The sequence below is a fragment of the Trachurus japonicus genome, chromosome 21, assembly GCF_045865225.1.
Source record: "Trachurus japonicus isolate A0001 chromosome 21, Traja_1.0".
In the NCBI taxonomy this organism is placed as follows: domain Eukaryota; kingdom Metazoa; phylum Chordata; class Actinopteri; order Carangiformes; family Carangidae; genus Trachurus; species Trachurus japonicus.
In genome coordinates this window covers 13,168,794-13,192,400 of record NC_140927.1, presented here as the reverse complement: position 1 = coordinate 13,192,400, position 23,607 = coordinate 13,168,794, and the positions used below count along the sequence as shown (strand labels likewise).

The following is a 23,607-nucleotide window of genomic DNA, read 5'->3' as shown; positions in this document are numbered from 1 at the left end:
GCCTTTATTCTAGTGTAAAACAATGAGTTCACAGAGCAGTGAAATCACTTCTCCGCTAATAGAGTTTGTGCTGCTCGTGAGGAGTAAAATATCGTGACTAAAACAGTTTTCACAGAGCCACATCGGCCCTTCGTTGCCCACAAGTCCTCTCAGTGACTGTCATCGGACATGTGTACATACTTGCCCATGACTGGGCTTTGAATGGGAGAATAAAGGGAGGTTTTATTCTTCATATTTCCACAGTGAATAGAGTTACAGCTGCAGGGCCGTACTGCACTGCTGCTCCATTTTGCTGTGAATGTGTGTGTGCTTTCTTGCATATGTGTGTGTGTGTGTGTGTGTGTGTGTTCGTGTGTGTGTGTGTACTAGTCTGTGTGAGTCTTGAGCTGTGGACTGATTTGCTCTCAGCAGGATGAGAAGAAAGAGGCTGAGTCAGATTCAGGTTTTAACTAAAAGGGAACCAGTGAAACTTTATTGCTCTATATCCAATTTGTCTTCTCTGATTTATCCCCTTTGCTCATGCAGATCACTGTGTGTGTGTGTTTATAATTTTAACCTGCATTTATTTTATTTTTATTTATTTTATTTTATTTTTGGGGGGTGATACCAAAATCATAATGGGTCACCCTGAACATCAATTAATTATTTAAAATTTAAGGACCCAGAGAGGCTTTGGAAAATTATGTTTTCAGAAAGATTTTTTTTTTTAATCTCTTTTTTTTTTTTGGCTTAATAAAAAAAGCCATATTAAAGCTTTATTAAAAGAAAAAGGCAAAATAATAAAATAAAATAAATAAAATAAACAATACATATTTACAATGCTTGTATCACTTTTTAAAAAAAAAATTTAACCCATTGGTTTTTTCTGTTCATTGACACAACAAAAACAAGAAAATCACATTGGACATTCATCTTAAAATTATTTCGAGTAATAAATATTTTCAAGCGATTTCCATCACTTTAATGACGCTTTTGTCTTCCGACGGTGAAGGCTGTGAATGTTTTTCTACCTTCCAACCCTGTCCTAGCCGACTGCTTTTGCACGACTAATCTGGGGAGATACATTCCCTCCTCTCACGGTACTTCCAGACCAAAATGCTAGCAGGTTTTCGTTTTTTTTGTGTGTGTGTGTTTTTTTTAATGCAGTGGCCCCCCAACAAGCAGTGCCTCTACGTGGCACTCACATTTTGAAATTATGGAAAGTGGTTGGGGACCTTTACGGCCCTTAATGTCTCTCACTTAGACAAACTAAAGCAAACACACAATTCGGACACAAATTTAATTTGGTGGCGTACCATTTTAATTTTATTTTGACTTGGACTTTACCACTTTCTTACCGCAGAGGCTGAAAGCCTTAACGCCCAAAGTACCGGAACCATTCTCACAAGCCACTGCAGAAGAGGAGAAGAATCTATCGAGCATAAGGCTGCCTCCACATTCCCCAGTCATGGCCCATCTGTCAGTATGTCATGGCCTGTGCTGACAGGTGTACTCGATGACAATAATTCACACTAGAGCCATGTGTATACACTAAGAATAGAAAAGATTGTATCCTATTTTTCTGTGCTTGAGGAAGATTCTGTACGTCAATGTTGATTTCGCAGACATGTTCGCATTCACAGGTCAGTCAGAGGAATTTGCACAAAATGTCACCCATGGCACCGTAAAGTTCACTATTCTGAAACCTTTTTGACTAACTGGATGTGTCAACTCGCACCATCATGCTAATGGAGCTCCTTGTCTTGTTTGTTCTCTGTCAAACTCCTTTTATACGACATGAATCTCCCTCTCGGCTGCTGGGTTTCTGTTTGAGAAGAGTGAATTCTTGGCAGGACACACAAATAAAATTGTATTTCCATTCATTATAAATGGATTTAGATTTTGTTCTCAGAGTGGCCAATTTCTGACCACCTCTGAATCTGGCAGTTGCAACTGAATTTAGATTTGATCCCTTTTTTGTTTCACCTGGGTGCTGTCCAGTCACCATGGGTGGATGTGTGGCTACATGGGATGGCGGGGAGGGGTCAAATGGGTCAAAAGCATAAGCCTTAGAAAATAAACACTTCCTGTTGTGGTTTTGTGAAAGGTTAGCTCTATTTTAGATCTGTACCTCTTCAGGATGTCTGTGTGTTGTAGCCAGTTTGACCAGCCAACTTCTGCTTTGATGCTTCTCACGGCAGGACAAGACAGCCAGCCTTCTCTTCTGTTAGTTAACATAGGATATGCAGTGTGTGTGTCTGTGTGTCTGTACGCCTGTGTGTGTGGCAGCTGAGTAAATAGAGTCATGATCAGTGCTTGAGGTTGGTGATCCCTCCTGTGGGATTAGATAAGGGCTAATTGGGGCTAACAAGAACTAGACACTCATATGTTCTCTTTGTTTTCCCTCTCTCTCTCCCTCTCTTCTCACCACAGTCAACCTGTTAGACTCTAAAGCAAGCCAGGGGGAGTTAGGATGGATTTCCTACCCATCGCATGGGGTGAGTATTTTCTATGTCTTTATTTACCCACGTAGCGTTTTCATTTGCATTACATTTTGGGAGACAGACGTGAACCGACATGAACTGGGTGCGGACTTCATCCCCCGCACCACATGAAATCAGGATTTTCAAACTCCTGCGGTTCCCACTATGTCATGTTGACTCAATGAGCCAAGTGCAGATTAACCCACTTTTCTTTAGACATTTTTTTGTCCATTCTCCCTCTCGCAGGTTAAAGGTTAAGCATTCGGAGCTTGCCATATGGTCAAGACGCTTAAAGGAAATGTACTGCATGCAGGCGTTTCAGTATTTGACTGTGCGTGTGTTTAAAGAAAGATTAAGGCATTAAAGGATTTTATGTTGTAGGCACAAAAGCATCCACATAAGAATGTTGATAGGCTGAGCCCCCTTTTTAATATCACATCAACAACAGACATATCATTTTACAGCTGTTGCATGTAAACATTGTAATTTCATTTTTTTTATTTTTCACTTATTTCATTTTTTTTGCTCCACTTCGTTCTGTCACATACACTTTAACATAGTTATTACTCTTTTAACATAAACAACTTCAGCTATTACACTCTGTAATTCCAAAGATCTATGCATAACAATAGTTTCTGCTGCACTTCTCTAACTTTTTCCCAACCATGGGAGTTATACAGCTTTAATAAAAACAAACCAGCAATGTTGCAGCAGCGTCATGCCATACTTCTCTCTGCAGCCCCATTTATCAGCTTCTCTGTGCTACCAATGTCCCTCTAGTGAGCTCTCACTCAGTGTTTATTTGCTTAACTAGTTAGACTACTGTGCCTCGGGGCTGGTCCACTGACATGGACGCACACACACACATACGTGCACACACAGCACACTTCCTCGTTTTTCCTTTATTAAGTGTTAGAATTACTCCTTGGCAGTGGCTTAAGGTAATCCAGTCATTTGTTCCGTGGAGCTGCCAAACCTTGTTTCCCTCGGCCATGTAAAGCACTGGCACCGTCAAAACGCTCAGAGTTTCTCCATGAGGTTGAACCACAACGAAAAAAATGGCTCAAAGGAAAAACTGGAAGCATTTTTAAAAATGCATTTAGTCCAAAGACAATTGCAGGCTACAGGACAATTGCGTGATCAATTGAAGGGAGAGATTTATGTTGTGCTGATAGAAGTTATTCACGTGTGAGCAAGTAGGAAAATGCACACCGATATCGGGGACTTGATCCAGCGCTGGACATTGGAATGTGTGTCGGAGGTTTTGCAGTGTGTGCAGCGAGGTCTGCTTTATTTCAAGTTACTTTCTTTGACCAAGTTCACAGAAGAAAAGCATGCGATTGTACAGTAAATGCTGCAGGAATGGCAGCCAATGTCATTTTTAAATGAGAATGACTCCAGAGAAAAGGAGAGGAGAGGATAGAGGAAGATCAAAAAGAGGAAGAGGGAGAAAGGCAAAAGGGATAAAGAGAGAGAGGGGGAGAGGAAGAAAGAGAGAGGAGGGAGGGAAGGACAGGAGAGGATGAGAAAGAGACAGAGAGAAAGAGAGAGAGAGCTAGAGCGAGCAAGAGAGATTGCTGATGATCAAGTCCTCAAGGTGAATCATCTGTAATTACTCACGTCATCCACTGACTGCGCTCCGATAAGCAGTCTGCCCTGGGAGACTGCTGCTCACAAATGATTTCTCATAATGTGGCAGTGGCACTGAGCCTCCTTACACACACACACACACACACACACACACACACACACACACAAGCACAGACACAAACAGTCATTCACATTGATGGAGAGGCCGCTGCTGCTGGCCTACCGAGACACAACGTGCTCCGGTCAGAACAAATTAAGAGCTTAGCCTCCCCAGGATGTTCACTCTGGAGCTATACTGACCGACCAGTTTGTGTGTGTATCTGTGTTTATGTTTGTGTGTGTGTGTGTGTGTGTGTGTGTGTGTGTTTGAGTGCGTGTGATCCAGATATACTTTTATCTGTCTGGGAGGCAGGCTGATTGCCGAGCAGTGTCCAGGGGGCTTAGCCCTTCACAAGACTAAAGAGTGTTAAAGATTACATTCTTGCGTGCTTTGAAAGCATTCTTCAGTAACAAACCAACACCCCAGACGCTGGCTCTGCATACAAAATAGAATTAATGGGCACATTCAAAGTGAAGTCCATTTTTCATAGGAACCAACAGGGGATATAACAGCATTCCTGATTTTGTCAGAGCTGATGTGTATCGCCTTGATTGTTTTGTTTTGTTTTGTTTTGTTTTAATTAAAGTTTTTGCCTACACATGGAAAAAATTAGCAATTTGATCTGTTCAGCTGAAATGCTGAAATCTAAGATATTTCACATGTTGACAATTGGCCAATGAAAATCACAAATTCGCTGAAGTTCGGCAAACACTTCTACAGTTTCAACAGCATTTCTTTTTGGCACTTGATTTAAAATAGGTTAAGTCAATCATATTTTATAAAACAAGGGCAAAGGGAAAATTTATTGATGCATTAATTATAAGAAATCAATGCAACTGCTGAATTAGCAAAAGGAAAATGAAAGATTCTGTTGCATGTGTATTGCAATGTCTTCCTTGTAATTGTTTTTTTCTTCTTCTTACATGTCAAAGCCTATACCCTCCACAGGAGACTTATATAAGTCTATTATAGGCTAAGTAACAAAGGCATTGACTGAACTTTTGTGTCACAATGAAGAAGCTTGACAACTATAGAAAACGGCCAGTGGTCACAGTGAGTGCACTCTGCATTTACTGTCAGGAATAATGAGAAATATTTCACACACACACACGCACAAGCACACATGCACACACACACACACACACACACACACACACACACACACTCACATCTCACATTCCAATTCTCAGGTCTGGAGGAGGAGGGTGGGGGCATGTGTAATGGCATGGCTTTTTATATTTTGGACGGGGTCCACCATTTCAGTCAGCCAGCCTTTCTTTTTCTTTTTTTTTTCTTTTGCTCTTAGAGTAGAGACTGCTGTTTCAACTTCTTCAGTCACCCAAGGGCTCTTAAAGCCCCCCGTGCTCTGCTGCCATCCCATCTGTGAAATCAGCCTTACCAGCATACACTGCCCCCACACTCCCCCCACCCCAACCCACAGAAAGTGGGAGAGTAGAGAATAGTCCATCCATAAACGAGGATTAACAGGGCGAGGCAAGGGACCAGAGAAGAGGAAGATGAGGAGGAAGTATAGTTTGTTATAGCTTCTTCCTTAAGATCAGCTAATGCTAACCTACAGTATAATCATATCACACACACTCTGTAGTACAAGGAATACATCCCAGTTGTATTAATAATACCCAACAAAAATGTTCGTCCTCAATATTATGGAATACACTGAGCAAATATACAGATATTATCCTGTTGTTTTTATTGATGTAAATTACACGTGGTTCTTTGGAGACAGTTGAAAATACACAGATTAAATGAATAATAATAGACAAACATTGGTGGCCTTAAAAATCATTTAATAACATTTGCAACCAGACAGTCCACATCCTTCTTATCCCTCTTATTTCCATTATCCTTCAGCAATTGCTGTTGATGTGTCCTTGGGCAAAGCATATATGAGGATTAGCACGGCCAGGCTTGGGGCTCATTCAAAAATGGGGGGATTGAGGAAGATGAGGTGGTATGAAGAGTGTATTCAGGTTTCCCTTTGGTAAGACCGGCTGATGAAATGTCCTCTGACTGATATGCTGCAGTTGTCGTGTCTGTGACCCCTTTGACCTCTATGGTTCCCAAAACGTAAGCTGGCTCCACACTTGTTGTAGACACTCCAGTTTTTAGATCAGGAAGTAACAGACACATGTGAAAGTATAAGCTCAGCTTCCCCTGTGATTTTTTATTATTAAACCCCATTTAGTAATTAAAAACAAACAAACAATAAAATCACATTGCATATGTTTCTTTCACATATATGAATGAAGGTTGGTTAAAAAAATAAAAAAGATACAAATGTATGTGTATAACCTATAATATAAATTGTGGTGCTGTAATTTAATTTAATTTATTTGTACTTTATTTTGGGAAATTGGATATGAGACTAATAATTATTGTTACACTGCAGATTGCAGATTCCTATTAGAAAGGACATATCATTTGGAATAGAGGATAATTTCAATCTTGTTTCCTGCATCACAGCTAGTCTTGGGCTAAATGCATTGTTACCCTACACTGGTCCATTTACTGGTCCATTAACTCCCATTGACCTCCATGCCTTTGAAGTGGGTGAACTGGCATGCTGACTACGTGATTCTGAGACATGCCTGTTGCAGTAGTTTTAATGTCTTGAGAGGATCAAGTTACCACACTCCATTTTACTGTCCCTTTAGCTGCCACACCTACCTACAGCACAGATCAGAGAAAACCAGGGGCAAGATCACACCAAACCGTGCCCCGGCTGTGACCATCAGGGCTCGGGGGAGGTCGGAGGTCGCAAGGACTGCTGTAGGGTCCTAGTGTTGTTATATATCAATTAGAGGGCAGGGAGAGGTGAGTTACGCCCCCCTGCAGAGAAACAAGGGGGTTGCTGCTTACTTTAGACCTGTATTTATTCTGGTTGACACAGACAGCTCCAAACACTCTCAGTGGGAGCTGTCTCTGATGGTGGCACAGCTTTCAGATCCTGCTCTGGCTGGTGGCTCTGGATTTTTTTTTTTAAACAAGCCATTCAATTTAATCTGGAGTTTAGCAGAATTGAACACCGTTGCTCTTGTCTGGCGATATGATTTTTCATAAAATAAGTGCAAGAGCAGTAATCTTGTGTCTGTAGTTGGTCAGGGCCTCCCAGAGGTGGCTCCTGAGACTCGTCCAGAGAACCATGGAGCATGTCACACTCTCTGCACTAATCCACTGCCAGATCTGGTGATAGATGCTAAGACATTCTCTCCTTATTTCCTCACTCCCTCTTGCTCCTTGTCAAGTGAAGGACAGATAAAGCAAGCCTTGGCTAACTAACCCGGGACGTGATTCAAGGTTGGAGGACTTCATTTCTTATGATGTAATCTTTAGGGATGGGGATGAGGAGGTAACTCCATGTAATAGATGCTATCCTCTAGAGTGGGATCTTCACATCATAGCGGAGGTCTTGTTTACTTTGGCAGAGACTGGTTCAAATCGAGTCATCTTCTCTGGAATAGGATATAGTATACCTAACACAAACACACACACACGCACACACACATACACACCTGGGTTTGATTCTGATCCCTGTATGTGTTTAACTTCAGCCCCCCCAGCCCCACCCCACCCTTCAGCCCAGTTTGCATCATTGTGCTTGACATGAAAGGACATAAAGGAATATGACATGAAGGCTGCAGCTCACAAAGACATCTGCATACAAAGACGGAGTTGTCCTCACTCACACACACACACACACACACAAATGTAAATGCACAACATGTTCATGAAAATAAGAAAATTAATGGAACAAATACGCACACATTTGTTTACACAGTATACTGCATGTAGGTATATATGTAAAGCATACATACTTGTATTACGATGAAATATTGCAGCAATTTGTTCACTAAGTAGAAAAGCTCTTGGAGTGAGACAGAGCAGACACGATCCAGAGCCGATACTCAAGTCTGCTCCACTTAGTACACAAACTCCATCGTTTTCATTAGACCGTAGATCATGGAGGGGTAGATAAGAGGCCCCAAAGACAACTTTAACAGCTACCATGTTGAATTACATGACCAAACTACTATCTAAATGTGTGGAGGAGCAGTAACCTTGTAATGTTCTTAAACATTTTTCACAGAGAGCAAAAAAGTATCCTGACAAGAAACATGTCTCAGATGTTACATTCATTAAGATGATTTTGCTTTACTTTACCTTTAAAGAACACTTATGTAATTTTTTGTTCTTGGCAGTGATATGGTACATCCTTAAACAAAATGCAAAACAAAATTTACTCAAGCTTAACCCACCAAAAAAAATGTCCAATTAAGTTAGGGAACAGATTGTGTCTTTGGTTAAATATAGAAGGAAATATGTCAGGGAGACTTCATCAGTATCTAAACAAGATCAAAATTGTCTTTGTCTTTAGTTCAGTTCACAAATATAACCATGAAAATGTCCATTGTGCTTTATGCTACAAGGCCACAAACATTTATTATAGGACAAACAAAGGAATGACAATGAATAACTTTACAGAGACGTTCTTATAATATGCTGTATGTTTCTCATTGTGTTCATAAATTATATATAATTTCAATGATACATACTTGCAACAACATAATGTGCTCTAATATTATAAACACTTTTCAGCTTTGTGTGGTAAGGTTTTAAGTATCAACACCCTCATTGACATAAGTGGCCTATTTTCATATATTTTTGGACCAAATGTGAACCCTTCTATTTCTGTATATACAGTATACTGAGTATTTTTAGCAGGTAACATTTCCAATGTGTATTTTTAATCAAACAGCACTGACAGATCACATCTGCACCGCAAAAGCTAGATCCCCGGTTGTGCTGCTTCTAATCCTAGAAAAAGAAGCCGTTAACCTCTGACAAAGAGAAATGTATAGAAAGCTGAAGCAGTGAGTGAGTTATAGGCTTTTCATTATATTCAAGTGAGGGTGTTGTCTTATCAAACTTAATGTCAACGGACCCACTAATCTTAGTGGCTCAGTGCCTTTCTGTTGTGTCACAGTCTCTCAGCGTACCTTTTTACATGTCATCACTTCATTTTTACACGTACATTTAAAGTCAAGCTGTTACACTTGTGAGTGAAGTGAGGTGAAATCTTAAGTTCAAGCTTTACCTCTCTATATTTAGTCCCACTCAATTCTGTCCACTTACCCATGTTATTGTTAGGCCTATAGAGAGCTCAGACTACACTCTGATGAATGAGGTGACGCCAAGGAAAGCAAGACGGGGGAGACTAAACACCAATGGAATCTCTCCCCTTAGGTTTTCTCTCCCTTCTTCTGCTTCTTCTTCCTCCTTTGGCTGTTTTCTCCCTCTCTCCCTCATCCTCTCCGCCTCTCAGGGATGTTTCATTAACTTTACTGTGAGATGAAAAACAAGTGGCCATCCTTCAGCCTGAGAGCTCCTTAAACACTACGCTCATAGATGTGCTTTACTCCCCCACACACACACACAATCTCACACACACCCGCTCACACACACATACACACACATGGGCACACAAAAACATGTAATAGAGAACCTACACTTTCTTAGCTCGTCATTAATTTCTGTGTTCGGGCTGAAAGCACCTGCTGTGTCCGCCTGCTTTGGGACTTTAAACACTTCACATGAGCCTTATGTGAGTGTATGTGAGTGTGTGTGTGTGGGTTTATGTTTCCATCAGTTCTTGTGTGAAAGGAGCGTTAATTCAGTCTCCTCTTACCCACAAAGTCTCTCTCTCTCTCTCTCTCTGAAGAAAGCACCGCTCATTCAAACATACGTCCATTCTGAATTTCACAGAGACCAAAGAAATAGGAAAACGCATCCATTTACACATTTACGCCCATTCCTTCTAATGACTGTCATTTTAACCACAATGAGCCCAGTGTTTCAGGTGTTTGCTCATTCATCATTGCTCTGATTCAGTGTTGATCTGCCCGGACAGCGAAGCCAAAGCGTATGATCAATGAGTCTTCCCGCTGTGTTGAATTCAAAAAGGAATGACCCCCGCTTTCTTTTTCTCCTCTCCTCTCTCATTGCTTTCTCCCAGTGGAGGGAAAATGTAAGATAGACACGAACGTTCCTGGTATACACTCACATCTGTCTATACTTCGTAGTTTCTTTTGTTTCATAGTGGATTGAGCACGTTTCCTTTAGTAGCAGTAGTACTGTGATGCAAATAACCAAGACTGCAGCTTGAAAGTCCTCACTTGTAGAGAAAAACATGTTAGTATAAGGGTGGAAGAGAACGCTATGAGATTTTGTTAATATTTAACAGCAATTAAGCAGCTTCCCACAATTTCAGTAAGATTGAGACGGGGAATCACGCTCGGTGGTTTTTTTCTCTGAGATATTTTCACAGAGCCCTAATCTAGAAAATTTGGCTAAGGCAGCAAGTTTGCTTTTAATTAATTTGAGTAATTTACACGAGATCTGGTAGCGTGATTTTTCACCCTTAAGTGTTTATTAGATGCTTAGTATTCAGCAAGAGTGACTCAGAATCTAAATAATTCATCTGTGAATGCTTACAGGGTGGATATAACTTTATTTTTCTCTCTGTTATCTTCCCCCCTTTTCCTTGTATTCCCTCCTTTCTATTCCCCTGTTCCTCTGCTACTCTCCTCAACTTTCTTTACTCACCTTTCTTGTCACTCAAAATATTCTAATTTTTCATTCTCTTGCTTTCTGCTTCATCCCTCTTTCCTCTCTTTACTACTTTCTTCACATCTTTTCACTAATTTCCCTTCCCTACCCTTTCATTCTTTCTTTACCTTCACCCTCTTACCATTTCTTAAAATTCCTATCTTGCTCTTAAAACGCTGCCTGCTTCTGTGACAACCCCTTGCTGTACCTCTTGCCTTTCTATTTCTATTTCTATTTTTTTCTATTTTCCCTTTAATCTGCCCTCTTTATTTCTCCTGTATTTGGTTCTCTCTCTCCTACCCTCTCTCTCTCTCTCCTCCACCTCTCCTTCTTTTTCAGTGGGAAGAGATCAGTGGCGTGGATGAGCATTACACTCCCATCAGGACCTTCCAGGTCTGCAACGTGATGGAGTACAGCCAGAACAACTGGCTTCGCACCAACTGGATCCCCCGCCAGTCAGCCCAGAAGATCTACGTGGAGCTGAAGTTCACCCTGAGGGACTGCAACTCCATCCCGCTGGTCCTGGGCACCTGCAAGGAGACCTTCAACCTCCTCTACCTGGAGACAGACGATGACCAGGGCAGCCACTTCAGAGAGCACCAGTTCTCCAAGATCGACACCATCGCTGCCGACGAGAGTTTCACCCAAATGGACCTTGGCGATCGCATCCTCAAGCTCAACACTGAGGTGCGTGAAGTGGGTCCTATGACCAAGAAGGGCTTCTACCTGGCGTTCCAGGACGTGGGCGCCTGCGTAGCTTTAGTTTCAGTGAGGGTTTACTTTAAGAAGTGCCCGTACACTGTGAGGAATCTGGCCTCCTTCCCCGACACGGTGCCCATGGACTCCCAGTCGCTGGTGGAGGTCAAAGGCTCTTGTGTCAATCACTCCAAAGAGGAGGAGCCTCCACGAATGTACTGCAGCACAGAGGGGGAGTGGCTGGTGCCCATTGGAAAGTGTCTATGTAACCCAGGGTACGAAGAGAGAAGCAACACCTGCCAAAGTAAGAAGCATATTCTTTCAATATCATTTTATCTCTCAAGCCTTTCCTCATTCTCTCTGTTGTATGTCTTTCTTCCCCTGTAAAATCTAATTTCTCCTTTGCATCTATTTCTCAGTAGAAACTACAGCCTGAATTCTTGCCCTTATTTCTAACACTGTTTGATACAATGCAAAGTTTGGCAAGGCTGCAGAAGTGGAGTGTTTGATGTGAAGACTCTGACACTTCATATCTGTCATCGCAGAACCTTTGATGTCAAATGGCCAACCTTGATGTATGCATGTGTGTATGTGGATGTTTGTGCGTGCGTGAGCTTTCTGTATGCGTGCTGCCTTCAAACAAATTCAAAAATCCCAAGAGTGTTGGTGGATAAATCTGCAGTCCCACGTTTCTATTTCCACGCACGTGTGTGCTGCGTTATCCAGGTCTTTGAGCAATAGGTCTCAGTGTTCAGTATAGTTCAACAGTAATTTTCTCTGTGACACTTCATTAGCTATGGGAAGAGAAGCAAGGATGGGACTGATAATGCAGAAGAAAGGAGTGGGCCCAGAGTGGATGGTGAATAATGGCATAGCTGTGGTGATGGTTGTGGGTGTTGGTGGAGGCATGAGTTGGTAGAAACTTGAGTCTGGAGATACTCGATCTCGCCCCAAACTCTGTTGTCGCCTTGGGGGTGGTTGAAAAAAGTCAGAAAGTACAGTACCCGTCTGTCTGCCTTTAATTTTCAGTCCATCCTGACTGTTGACTTTCTTTCCATGTGCTATATCATCATCACACATGGTTTTCAGGGGATTTGGGGTTTCGCCAGTCGGTTGTCAGAGAGAATCAAAATGTCAAAACCATTGAAGTCACTGAAGAATTCTCAGCATGAGTCCTGGTGCTGCAGAGTCGTGTACTGACACATTGATCTGTGTCTGCGTTTTAACCTGCAGAAAAGTTGTTTATTGCTTTTATCCTTTGTCCTCGTTTCTCCTCGTATCATTTCACCTAAGCTATTTAAGCTTAAATAATAAGTTAATGATATCCCTATGACAACTGTTATTCCCTTTGGGATTGGGCAAACAGCAGGTTCAGGGGTTAAATGTCATAATGAAACTACATCCCAGTCTGTTTTAAAATCGCTCTAGTTGATTATAAACTTCTATAAAGGCTCTATATTTTCCACCAGAGTATTAATGTGACACATTTTAATACCTCTTTTTTTTCATATAAAGGGATGCATATACTGTATGAGCATAGACAAAACACAGCTGGACCATTTAAGGAAAAACTTAAATTTCCTGTGTGTGGTTTCTGTGTCTGGTGTAACAGCTTTCATCAATTACACTTAACACTATTTCATTTGTGATTCTCTGCAATAGGAATGTTTGGCATCTGCACAGTAGCTTGTTCCACGCAGCAGGTTTTCAAAGTGCCCTGTATTTTTATATAAAGTGAAATTTACATTCATTTCATTTTTGACGAACTTAATGCAAACACTACATAGAGCGGCGGTACATGCAGTGTATATATATTTGCTTACTTCATTCTCCTCTGTTTTGCATTTCTGTACATTTGGTTTGGCCAAAAGAAAGCTGCTCCCAGAGGCTTTGGCAAAGGAGACAGAAGCACCAGCTGCATGTGCCATGAAACCTCACTTTCTCTTTGTTGTGGCAGGATGCTGTGGTCCATGTCCTTCTATATGTGCTGCTCTTTTCTCAGTTTCAGAGAGCTCCTCGCTCTGCGCACGTACCCAGCCACATCATCTGTTTGAAAGCAGCCACCTCTGCACTGCGGCTGTTCTACAATGACTTCAAGTTAAAACTGTGTCTGAGTTTCAAAAGAAAGAATTAAAAAAAAAAGACAACACTCTGACTAACTATTATAGCTGCTCCCAAATGCCTCCATGTTCATCAGCTCCCTCCTCTACTGATCCGAGCCCAGTGTTAATTAAAGATCAAAGGCTGTCTCCCAGGTCAAGCCCCTGCTGTCAGGGCCAAGGGAAGCTCTTTTTCTGGGGGGCTGTGGACTCCAGATGAGCCTGACTCTCTACCCAGATGCGAGTAGAAAGTTAGACACAGCTGTCGGGTGAAAAGCTTGTATGTACAAAATATAAACAGGTTAAGTGAGATGTAAAATCATAGGGATAAAATTACAACCATGAATGAAAACCATGGATTAGAATGCGATATAAAACAACAGACACTGGGCCTGGAACAACGACCTCTGGATTTTTTGATTGATTGAAGATATTAAGCTTCATTAGAATAATCATAGATTTAAAAGATTACCTGAATCCAAATTATATTGATAAATTAAAATGGCAAATAAATTATTTTTAATGCGTTTTAACTCTACATTAATTCAAAAGTGTTGCCAGCTTTCATCCTAAAATGTTGCCTTTACCTCCTTAGTTTGACTGAGGAAAAAGTTGGAGATACAAGGATGGGACATTATGTAGACAAATGGCAGACCCCTGTCCCCCTTCCTACCGCCCTCCTTTCACTTCCTGTCCCTCTGTGAATTGTGTGAATGTTTGGATGTATTTGACAATCTCTTATTAGTTTCAGAGAGGTCTAATGGACTCTAATAAGGTCTTATGTTACCCTGGAGTGAGACAGCTGCACCAACAGGCCCCCTCTGTCCCCGCGTGCAGCCGTCGGGGCCCCAGCGCGCAGCTCGCTCTGCAGGCCCTCTGTGTTAACAGATAGATGACTGCATGGGGTTAGGTCACCGTACAGACAGATAGCGAGAAAAGATGAAAACATATTTACAGTGCAGCAGCCAGCTAAAACAGATAGAAACAGATGTCGAAACTGTGGTTTCTCTCGTCATTACATGTCACACACACATACTGGGCCCCAAAACCCATTTGGTAAGATTTTTCCTGATGACTTCATACACAAGGAGATTGGTTGTTGTTGATCTGTTAGTTAATGGACTGTCAATTCTAGGAGCTGCTTCAGTGACTCCTTGGTGTCCTGGAAATAAAATAATTGTCCACGGTGTTGTTTCACTTAAATAAACACCTCAAAATTCAGCCAAAAAATATTGAATTGATAAAACACTGAGGTAAATTGAGGAGGCAGAGAGCAATGAGAGAGGTGTTGGGGCTGAGCGTTGACTCGCAGCTCTGAGTCAGATGTAGATGGAACACCTTTGCTGAATATTTCATACTTTGTTTTTTTGACAAGACGCCTTGATGCAGCATTTTCAACTTAGCCGAGTCTCTGTTCTATATATATGTGTGTGTGCGTGTGTGTGTGTGAGAGAGAGAGAGAGAGAGACAGAGAGAGAGAGAGAGAGTACATAAGAGCAGTTGTCTTTGTTTATACAGACTCCGAAGTGTGTTTAAGGGCTTTAGTAGAGTACACTCCAGTATTAGACTGTCATTATCTTGCTGGGTTGTGTATTTGTGTATGTGTGTATTTGTGTGTATAGCCAGAAATGTTTGTGAGAGGGAGGATGTTTTTTTTTTCCAATGGCGCCTTCAAACGAGTGCATGAATTCTGTCTGGCTACAGCAGTGGGTCACTATATGCGTGAGCTGTCCTTATCGGTGTGTGTGTGTGTGTGTGGGGGGGGGGGGGGGTGGAGTGTCCGTGTGTGTTTGATGGCCGCAGTGTGTATGTGTCATTACACATTTCACAGGATGCAGCGAATATTGCTGTGAACATATTTTGATATTCCATCATCGTTATCGGAGCAGGAGGTGTCATCGGATCTTTTGTCAGAGCGGGAGGGCAGTGAGTGGACCGGGAGGTTTTCACACCGTACGACATGAATTCGCACGTCAGTCATCGTCAGGATTATTGTATGTTTTGTGAGCGGGCTTCGGCCTTTCCACAGAGAATGTGAGGCCAGATCTAATCTCGCTAAGTCAGTCTTTCATCTGTCATTAGAACAGACTGGAGCAGGTGAACTAACTCCTATCTACCATCGGTGTGAAATTCCTGCAACCCTAATTTGATCCTAAAACAGCAAACGGATGTCTGTCTGTGGAGTTTGCATGCGTGCATGTGTGTGTGTGTGTGTTCGCGTGTGTTGCAACTGCAAGCAGCTGTTCTGTTGTGTGTTCAAGGAGAGACCCAGGTTTACATTCTTGCTGGACACACAATCGTCAAACTTGCCGGCAGCATAACGTTTATTACAGTCACACATATGCATTGAATCAATACACACCAACACGGACACACACACTTAAAACTGAATTGCAGGTTTTGCTTATATTCCTTAACTTGCTTTAATTAAGTGGAAGATGAGAGACGAAACACAGTTTTGAAAATGGCATAAAACTTTAAAGCAATACAAAGAAAATGGAATTGTAATGATTTTGTTCTAAAATCATTTATTTTTAATGACAGCGTTGACCGCAGTATTTCCAAATAAGACTGGCTTTTTCTCCTTGTTTACTTCTTCCACCCCCTACCCCCCTTCTCGACTCACCCCAGTGGCTGATGGTCTTGGCCGCCAGTTCAAAGCCCGCCGTCCATTTCGTGTCGAATGTTTTATATCACTCTCCACTCTCGCTTAAGTGATTTAGCTGCCGCCCTCATGCACAGAGATGCTTAGCTTTCAAGCAGACATGCCGTACTCACATTATACATCTTTCATTGACTTTGTCACGCAAGCCTACATCAACCTGACCAATCAAACACTTAGCCCTCTGAGAAAGACTCCGCATCATTTGAATTGAGGGAACGCTCTATTCAGCCTAAACAATGAATCTCTATAATGCCATTAGGGTTTGCCTGCTCTGCCAATCCTGCTCAACCTCTATCTCTATCTCATCTTATTGTTTTGGTTCACTGGTTCCCGGGGTGGATGTGAAATGGTGGAGATTCAACATGGCGGGCGAACAGACTTGTTTAACATTTAGATCTCCAAAAGGAACACACATACTTGGTTAGACCACACCAACGCTAAAATGCCAGTGAATATTGGACTGTTGTTCATTACTGAGGGCTTCAGTGTGGCTGCTGGTGTTGCCATGTTTCTACAGTAGAGTTTCACAATACTTGTTTATCACGAGAGAGACTGCTGCTGTTCAGTACAAACCTAGATGTGTAAAAGTTGATCCTCACCTGGTCAAGATCTGCAGCCTTTTGCTGTGTGTCATCCCTCCTCTCTCCCTGACTTCCCTGTCTCACTCAACTGTCCTATTGAAAAAGAATCCCAAGAAATAACTTAAATCTAAACAACTTATCACAGTATTTTTTTTTTCTTTAATACATTTAGATAGATATGTGTTTTTTAAAGAGGTCCAACATGGTTCTGTGCAATTTACAGAAAATGACATGTAGGCTCTTTTCCTGATAAGATTTATCAGCATCAGTGTTCAACACTTCAGTTTTGTGCCAGCTAGGAATATTTATTGGTCAAATACTGATAAGATCAGAAGCGTTTCAGTCCCACAGTCATGCTTTTTTTTCTCATCATCCATATTGTTTTATGTGCTGTGTTTTTTTGTATATTTATCTGCCAGTCTGTTGAGGTTGAGTGCTGTGAATTCATGGGGCTATTGGCTCCCCTCCCGTCCCTTGGAAGGACTCTGTTTGTTTGTGTTAGCCATTATATAACGACCCGCTCTCCACAAGAACATGTCAGTTCTAGACACACACGCACGCTCACAAACACATCAAAATCCATACATGCACAGACACAAATACAGCACACACGCAAAACAGGGCCACGTTCCCAAAACCGGTATTTCTAATCCAGCAACAGGCTAATAAATCCCACTGCTTCCGCTGTTGTCTTCTTTTGGTCTTCAAATATGTGTTTACATGCCCTATGTGTGTGTATGTGTGCGCTTGTCCGTGTGCGAATCTCTTTTTTGCAGCCTTTTATTTATCCAGTTCACTGCATCCTCTGTGCCATTGTTCCTTGTTACAGCTGCACCCTGCTACACATCATATACTAGACTTTCACACATTTACAATGGGAGCTGCACAGTTCAGCAGAGTGTAACAATAGCCTGTTAGGATTGGGCACCTTCATAGAGCAGGTGTTATTCATACATTTCTGCCACACATGCACATTTTCAAAAAAACCAATCCAAAGATGAGTTCTTGCTAACCTGTGTGTGTTTGTTTGGGTGAATGAAGTGTTATACTGTACATGGCTCTGCTCTAATGCTGCGGTTCCATTGCGTCAGTCTCCTCCTCTCCTGTCAGTTTAGCTTAGTGTGGAGGCTTTTTCTGCTGCAGCCTTTTGGCTGTGTGCTGCCTGCATCGAGCCTTTTTGGAGCCAAGAAGGAGCCAAGAGGTTGGAAGGGAGGACCAGGCCTGGAATGAGTGCTCCAGTGAGGAAGGTCTTGATTTAACACTATACAAAATTTGCCAAATCTAAAAAAAAAAGAGAGAAATACAAGCTTTTTCTTTTCCTTTCCCTGAATTCACATTACAGCTGGCAACTGGGCTCCCTCTCCAGAGAGAGTTGATGGATTTCTTGTGACACCAGTCCACACCTCAGACATCACCTCATATGTGTCCAGTTTTGTTAGTTCTTGTGCTGTTTACCTTCTTTTATTGACTTCAACTGTGTTGTGGCTGAAGATGAGGGGAAATCAAACAGTAATGTGTGACCTTCTGTGTTTAGAGGTGCATCTTCGATTCGGATAGACATGTTTGTTTTTTGTTTTTATGTTCATTTTCATACTGTTTCCGTTGCTGCCCACATTCTGAGCACCTCCAGTACTGTTTAACTTTTTAGGAACTTCCATAACCTTGATGTGAAAAATAAAACAGAGCTAATTAAAGCATGCTGAGAAGCCCACAGCAATCATACTGACTCCCACACCACACCACACCACAACACCAGGCAGCCAGGAGGGAAATCTGACTGGAGGGAGGGAGAGGGAGAGGGAAAAAGAAAGAGAGAGAGAGGGGGAGGGAGGGAGAAGAGAGATGATGAGCATAGCATTAATTAGAGACACTATTATGCCGTAGTCTAAAGGCAGAAATTACTCACTAAACAAGGGAAGTCATTGATGATCTTGTATATGCTTATACAGTGTATAGTATACACACAGCTGCTGAGAGAAAGTTTGCACATTTATATGCTTGCCCATCATCACTTTACACAAGAAGAGTGAAATATCGCATCCACATACTTCATGTTTGAGTCTTAGTCCCTATTAAATCAGGGTCAACTTCTTTATCTCTGTGTGCACTCATACAACTCATACTGATGTGGTTTTTCTGTTGGTGTGTGTTGTGCGAGGCCAAGGAGGAGGGACTAGTGAAGGATGGAGGAAAGGTTTGTTCATTTGGGGTATTATTGCCTGTTTGCTTTTCTCTTTATGGGCCATCCAGCGCAGGCTGGGGGTGGCGGGTAAGCCCATCACCCCGGGGCCCTGGTGCTGTTGGGACTTCAAAGCTGTTGGTAACCACAGGCTCAGGAATTCAACTTAACACACACAGAAACAAGGCCCAGTTGTGTGTGTGTGTGTGTGCGTGCACCAAAACAGAAATGGAGGGATAAATAGACGGGGTGTTTATTTGTTGGAGAGGCCCCCAACCACTTCACAGTGGTCAGTCTTTCTGTTAGATAGTGTGTGTTTGTGTGTGTATGCGTATGTGTATGTGTGCGGACTGTACTCTGAGACTTGGTGTGCATACAGAACATAAGCACAAGAGAAGAGCTCATGCAATTCATCTGTATATGTAGATGTGTGCATACATATGTTTATGTGCTTCTGTTCACATCCAGACTCAACCTATGGGCGTAGCTTCAAACTGATGGATGATCACTGTGGAGCTACTAACGTTACTGCTACCGGATTTGTGTGTGCATGTGTGCGAGGGTGCGCGTCAGTGGACAGACAAGGACGGAGGGGATGGTGGACACAGTGGGAAACATCCTGTTTGACAGACACAGTGGATGTTTGGATACACATGTAATGTAACAGGGGAGGAAAATGGAGGAGTTGAACGGGGGAGTCACTCCATCATTCCTGATGGATGAGAGGGAGCGAGCTGGAGGAGGGTGGAGGAAGGAGAGGAGGGGGTTGAGAGGAAGAAAAGCAAGCTGTCACTGGGATGTAGACCCCCTGATGGAGAGTTTTTTGTCACAGAATGTTTTGTCATTTCACAGAATGTTTTGTCATTTGTGACGTCACCGCTATCAACATCCTCAGAGGCCGACGTGTTCTTTTTTTTTTCCAGTATCTCTCCACAAATCATTTTCTTGTGCACTGCTTTCAAAATTCCAGAAAGTTAGTGCTCTTGCTGATCTACAGGATAATGTGCAGCTCATTTGCATTTTTTTTCTTTCTACACTACTTCCTATCATTTCTGTCACCACCGTCCATTACACTTTTGAGAGTTTCACCTCAAAATTCTCTTTTGTTTTTTAATGCGCTTTGTCCTGATGTCCACCTGTCAGCAATCATAGCCAGTCAAATAACCTGACTGTAATACCACTTCATAACACGTCTACTAAGATAATATCATATTTGAAACAGGCCTTTTCCTATAAACCTATGTTGTGTGATGTCTGCTGTCCTTGGTGCTGAATATGTGGCAGCGCCCTCAGCTGCAGCCTCGCTCAGATTTGGGGCTGTGGCTGTCAAGTGTCTCACTTATCTAAACACGTCCTGTAGGCATGCGTCGTGAGCCCGTGAGTAGTTGTCAGACGCATCATCTCATTGTACAGCTGCGATGCGTTCAGTGAAGGGGCCTCTCAGTGTCATTTCGTTTCGAAACACCCAAGCGTCACCGCATAAATGTCTGTCTTCCAGCAGCTGTCTGATCTCGCCGTGTTGCTACATCACAGATGTCAGCATAACAACCTTTCCATTTCAGCAAACACTGCACTCTTTAATGACAGCCAAGCAAAGACACCAAAGTCTAACACTTTGGAGAGTCAAGGCACATGCATGAAGATCTAGTGGCAATTCTGCAGTGATGCTACGTCTCAGCCATATAGACAGTTACTGCTGATGTAATGACGTGGTACGGTTGCTGCACTCAACTGTCCAACAGCTTTGGCTTTTTCTGCCTCACAGAAAACTCACAAACACACTTATTTGGGGGGGATGCACAGTTTCCATTGACAGCACTAAGACTTCTTTCTTATGGTAAATTTTGTGACACATATAAGTACAACAGAATCAAGCCCAGACTGTCATACACAAACTTAACAAGCTGAGAGACTGACAGGCAGAGGAGCAGGGCAGGGTGGTAAAAATATAATTCCTCAGTCATTTATTTCTGTTTTTAGTTTTGTTTTTTGTTTTTTTCCAGATTTTTTTCACTTATTAAAATAATCAGAGTCTTGACCAGCTATCAGCCTGCTAAAAGCAGCCCACATTGAGAGTTGAGTTATATTGTATACAACTGAGTAGCCACCTGCTCTCCACACTGTCCATTCTAAATAATGGATAATAAATATATGTGCAGTAACTGTAGGGAAACATGTTACTAATAATCATATTGGTCACAGAGCTTCAGGAGGTTTGAACAATGAATAAACAAAAAAGCTGAAGATTAATCTGCACCCTCACCTACACTGTGTTTTTGAATGTGTTGATTTCCTTGTACCTGTGTGTGTCTACTTGTGAGTTGCTGACCTTGCTATGGTAACCTTGGTGTTTTTATTGTTCGTGTCTTCCATCTTAATCAGGTCCGCAGGAAGTGAGGCATCACAGCTCCTCTGGGATCTGTGTGTGTCTATGTGTGTGAGAGGGAGGGGATGAGTGCACAGCATAAGTGTGAGAGACATGTCTGTCAATATATACAGGTCATTAGTAAACCAAAAGTGAGCAGAGGTGAAGAGAGGAAGACAAAGTGCTTACCGCAGCAGAAACCACTTCTGACTGACACACACACACACACACACACACACACACACACACACACACACAATTTAAAAATGGTTTAACTCGCTCTCTGCATTTTTACCTTTCAAACCACTGTTTTAATGATTTTTTCAAAATATCATGCGTTCAAACATCCCTCTGTTTATATTCATAGATTAAGACATCAATTTTCCGCATCTTCAAAATGCATATACATTTTTCACAGCCTTGGGATGCACTGGCTGCCTCTCAAGAGTCTTTCTCTGCTTTTGCTCTGAGCACAGTGGAACAGATCAAAGGAACCTGGTCAGAAGTGAGCTGTAAAAAGTTGTGCATTTCCAGTTTTAGAATGAAAGGCTTTGAAAAGGCGTCACTCGAGTTTTTAGGTACAGTTTCTATTGAACTCTTTTTATTCAAAGTGTGACTGAGTTTGCCCAGGCATCCTGTACGAGGCACTTCGGCAGTATAAGGTTGTTACAATCTATTTGGCCTTTATACAGTGAATGTAGCTGGCTTCAAGTGGGGTTTGTTTAAGGTGAGAGTCAGACTGAAGCCTTGTGCCTTCCTCTTGGACCTATTCAGTTAAGGATGTCACGTAGAAATCTGAAAAGCTGTGGTCAGCTTTAAAGATTCTCTCCAGGAAAGACACTGGACTGCCACACTCTGGTGAAGCACCTGATATCGTAGCTGGAGGTTATATGTTTAAATTGTGTTCATAAGTGTTGGTTAAAGAGATAACCCAAGGCTATATCGGGCCACTACAGTAAAGAGAGAGTCGAGCTGCAAAGCCGCAAAAGCTCTTTGAGTTACAAGTCAATTTTTGTTGTGACCCTCAAATACGACCTCAGCCACTAGAATAAGCTTCAGCTAGTGCTTGGAAAAATGACTCTGTGGAGACAAGCAGCTGGAGTAACCTTTCTTTTAATGGATGTCGGCCTCACTCTCAGTGACAGAGGTCAGCATGGAGAATTTTAGAGTAATACTGAGAAGAGGTGGTTTAGGAGGTGGAAAACCTGGTAAAGATCTCTCATGGACCCAGGGGAGAGCTGAGTGGGCGGGACACCAGAGAAGATGAGAGCTAAAACTTGGGTTTTCCATGAATGATGCAGAATCTGCAAAGAAATTTAACATTCCCATTCAAGTGGATTCTACTATCCCATACATGAACGCACACAAAATATAGTGACTTATCTCAAGTTATTTTTCACCTTGGACGCCTGTTGAAGAGTCACTGATGTGCCAGACAGTCTTGTCTTTTTCAAATGATCCATTGACTAGACTCCATGCATCCCTGACTCCCCCTACTTCAGCATTTGATAGAGATAAAGGAAAAGGTCCCTGCACTCACTTACTGCAAACTCTATCCATCCCTATCCACGCGCAGCAAGCAGCAAGATGAGTGGTGACATTTTACCTTCAGCCATGGCGGTTGACTTAGAAATGTTGTCAGATGGAAAATGACGTGCCCTCTGGTGTGTGTATGCGTGTGAATATGTACATCAATGAGAGAGGAGGAGAGAGGGTGGTGGGGGGGGGGGGGTGATTTGCGTGTGAGATGTGTTGTGTATGCATAAGAGTGTGTGTCAGTTTGGGCGTGCTGATTAAAGACGGTCAGGCCTCAGTGATCAGGCCTTTAGCTGTCCCTGCACACTGAATGCCAAGCACAACAGAGCATGCCCAGAGCAACCAAGCATGGAGACTGCAACGCTAAACCGCACTGGACAACCTTAAAGGCCTGCAGCTGTGTATACGTTTGCGTGTGTGTGTTTTTTGCACATCTTCGTGTGAGTCTTTATTGACCATGCCAAGCAATCTAGATAAAGACCATTTTCACTGAATACACTTGTTTTTTATCTCCTACTGCCAATTTACAGCTTCTAAACTGAACACCACTGGTCCTGGGAGCCAAACTGATTGTGTTTGTTTTTACTGTTGCAAATGAGTCAGTCTCATTTAAATCATTTGTATCTACAACAAAAACTATATAATGAATCACAGATGTTTAGATGTCTTAATCAGGATATTCATAATAACTTCTGTAGAATGGATCT

At 42.2% G+C, this 23,607-nt stretch overlaps 1 protein-coding gene across 4 annotated transcripts in view; it reads left to right on the top strand.

Annotated features, from left to right (window-relative positions):
* epha3 (eph receptor A3) overlaps positions 1–23,607 on the top strand; it is a 95,437-nt gene that overhangs the window by 6,006 nt on the left and 65,824 nt on the right. For all 4 annotated transcript variants that reach the window (XM_085765892.1, XM_085765895.1, XM_085765896.1 and 1 more), the window contains exons 2-3: positions 2,413–2,477; positions 11,119–11,779. In XM_085765892.1, coding sequence (XP_085622018.1) covers positions 2,413–2,477; positions 11,119–11,779 — 726 coding nt within the window. The remainder of the gene's footprint in view (positions 1–2,412; positions 2,478–11,118; positions 11,780–23,607) is intronic.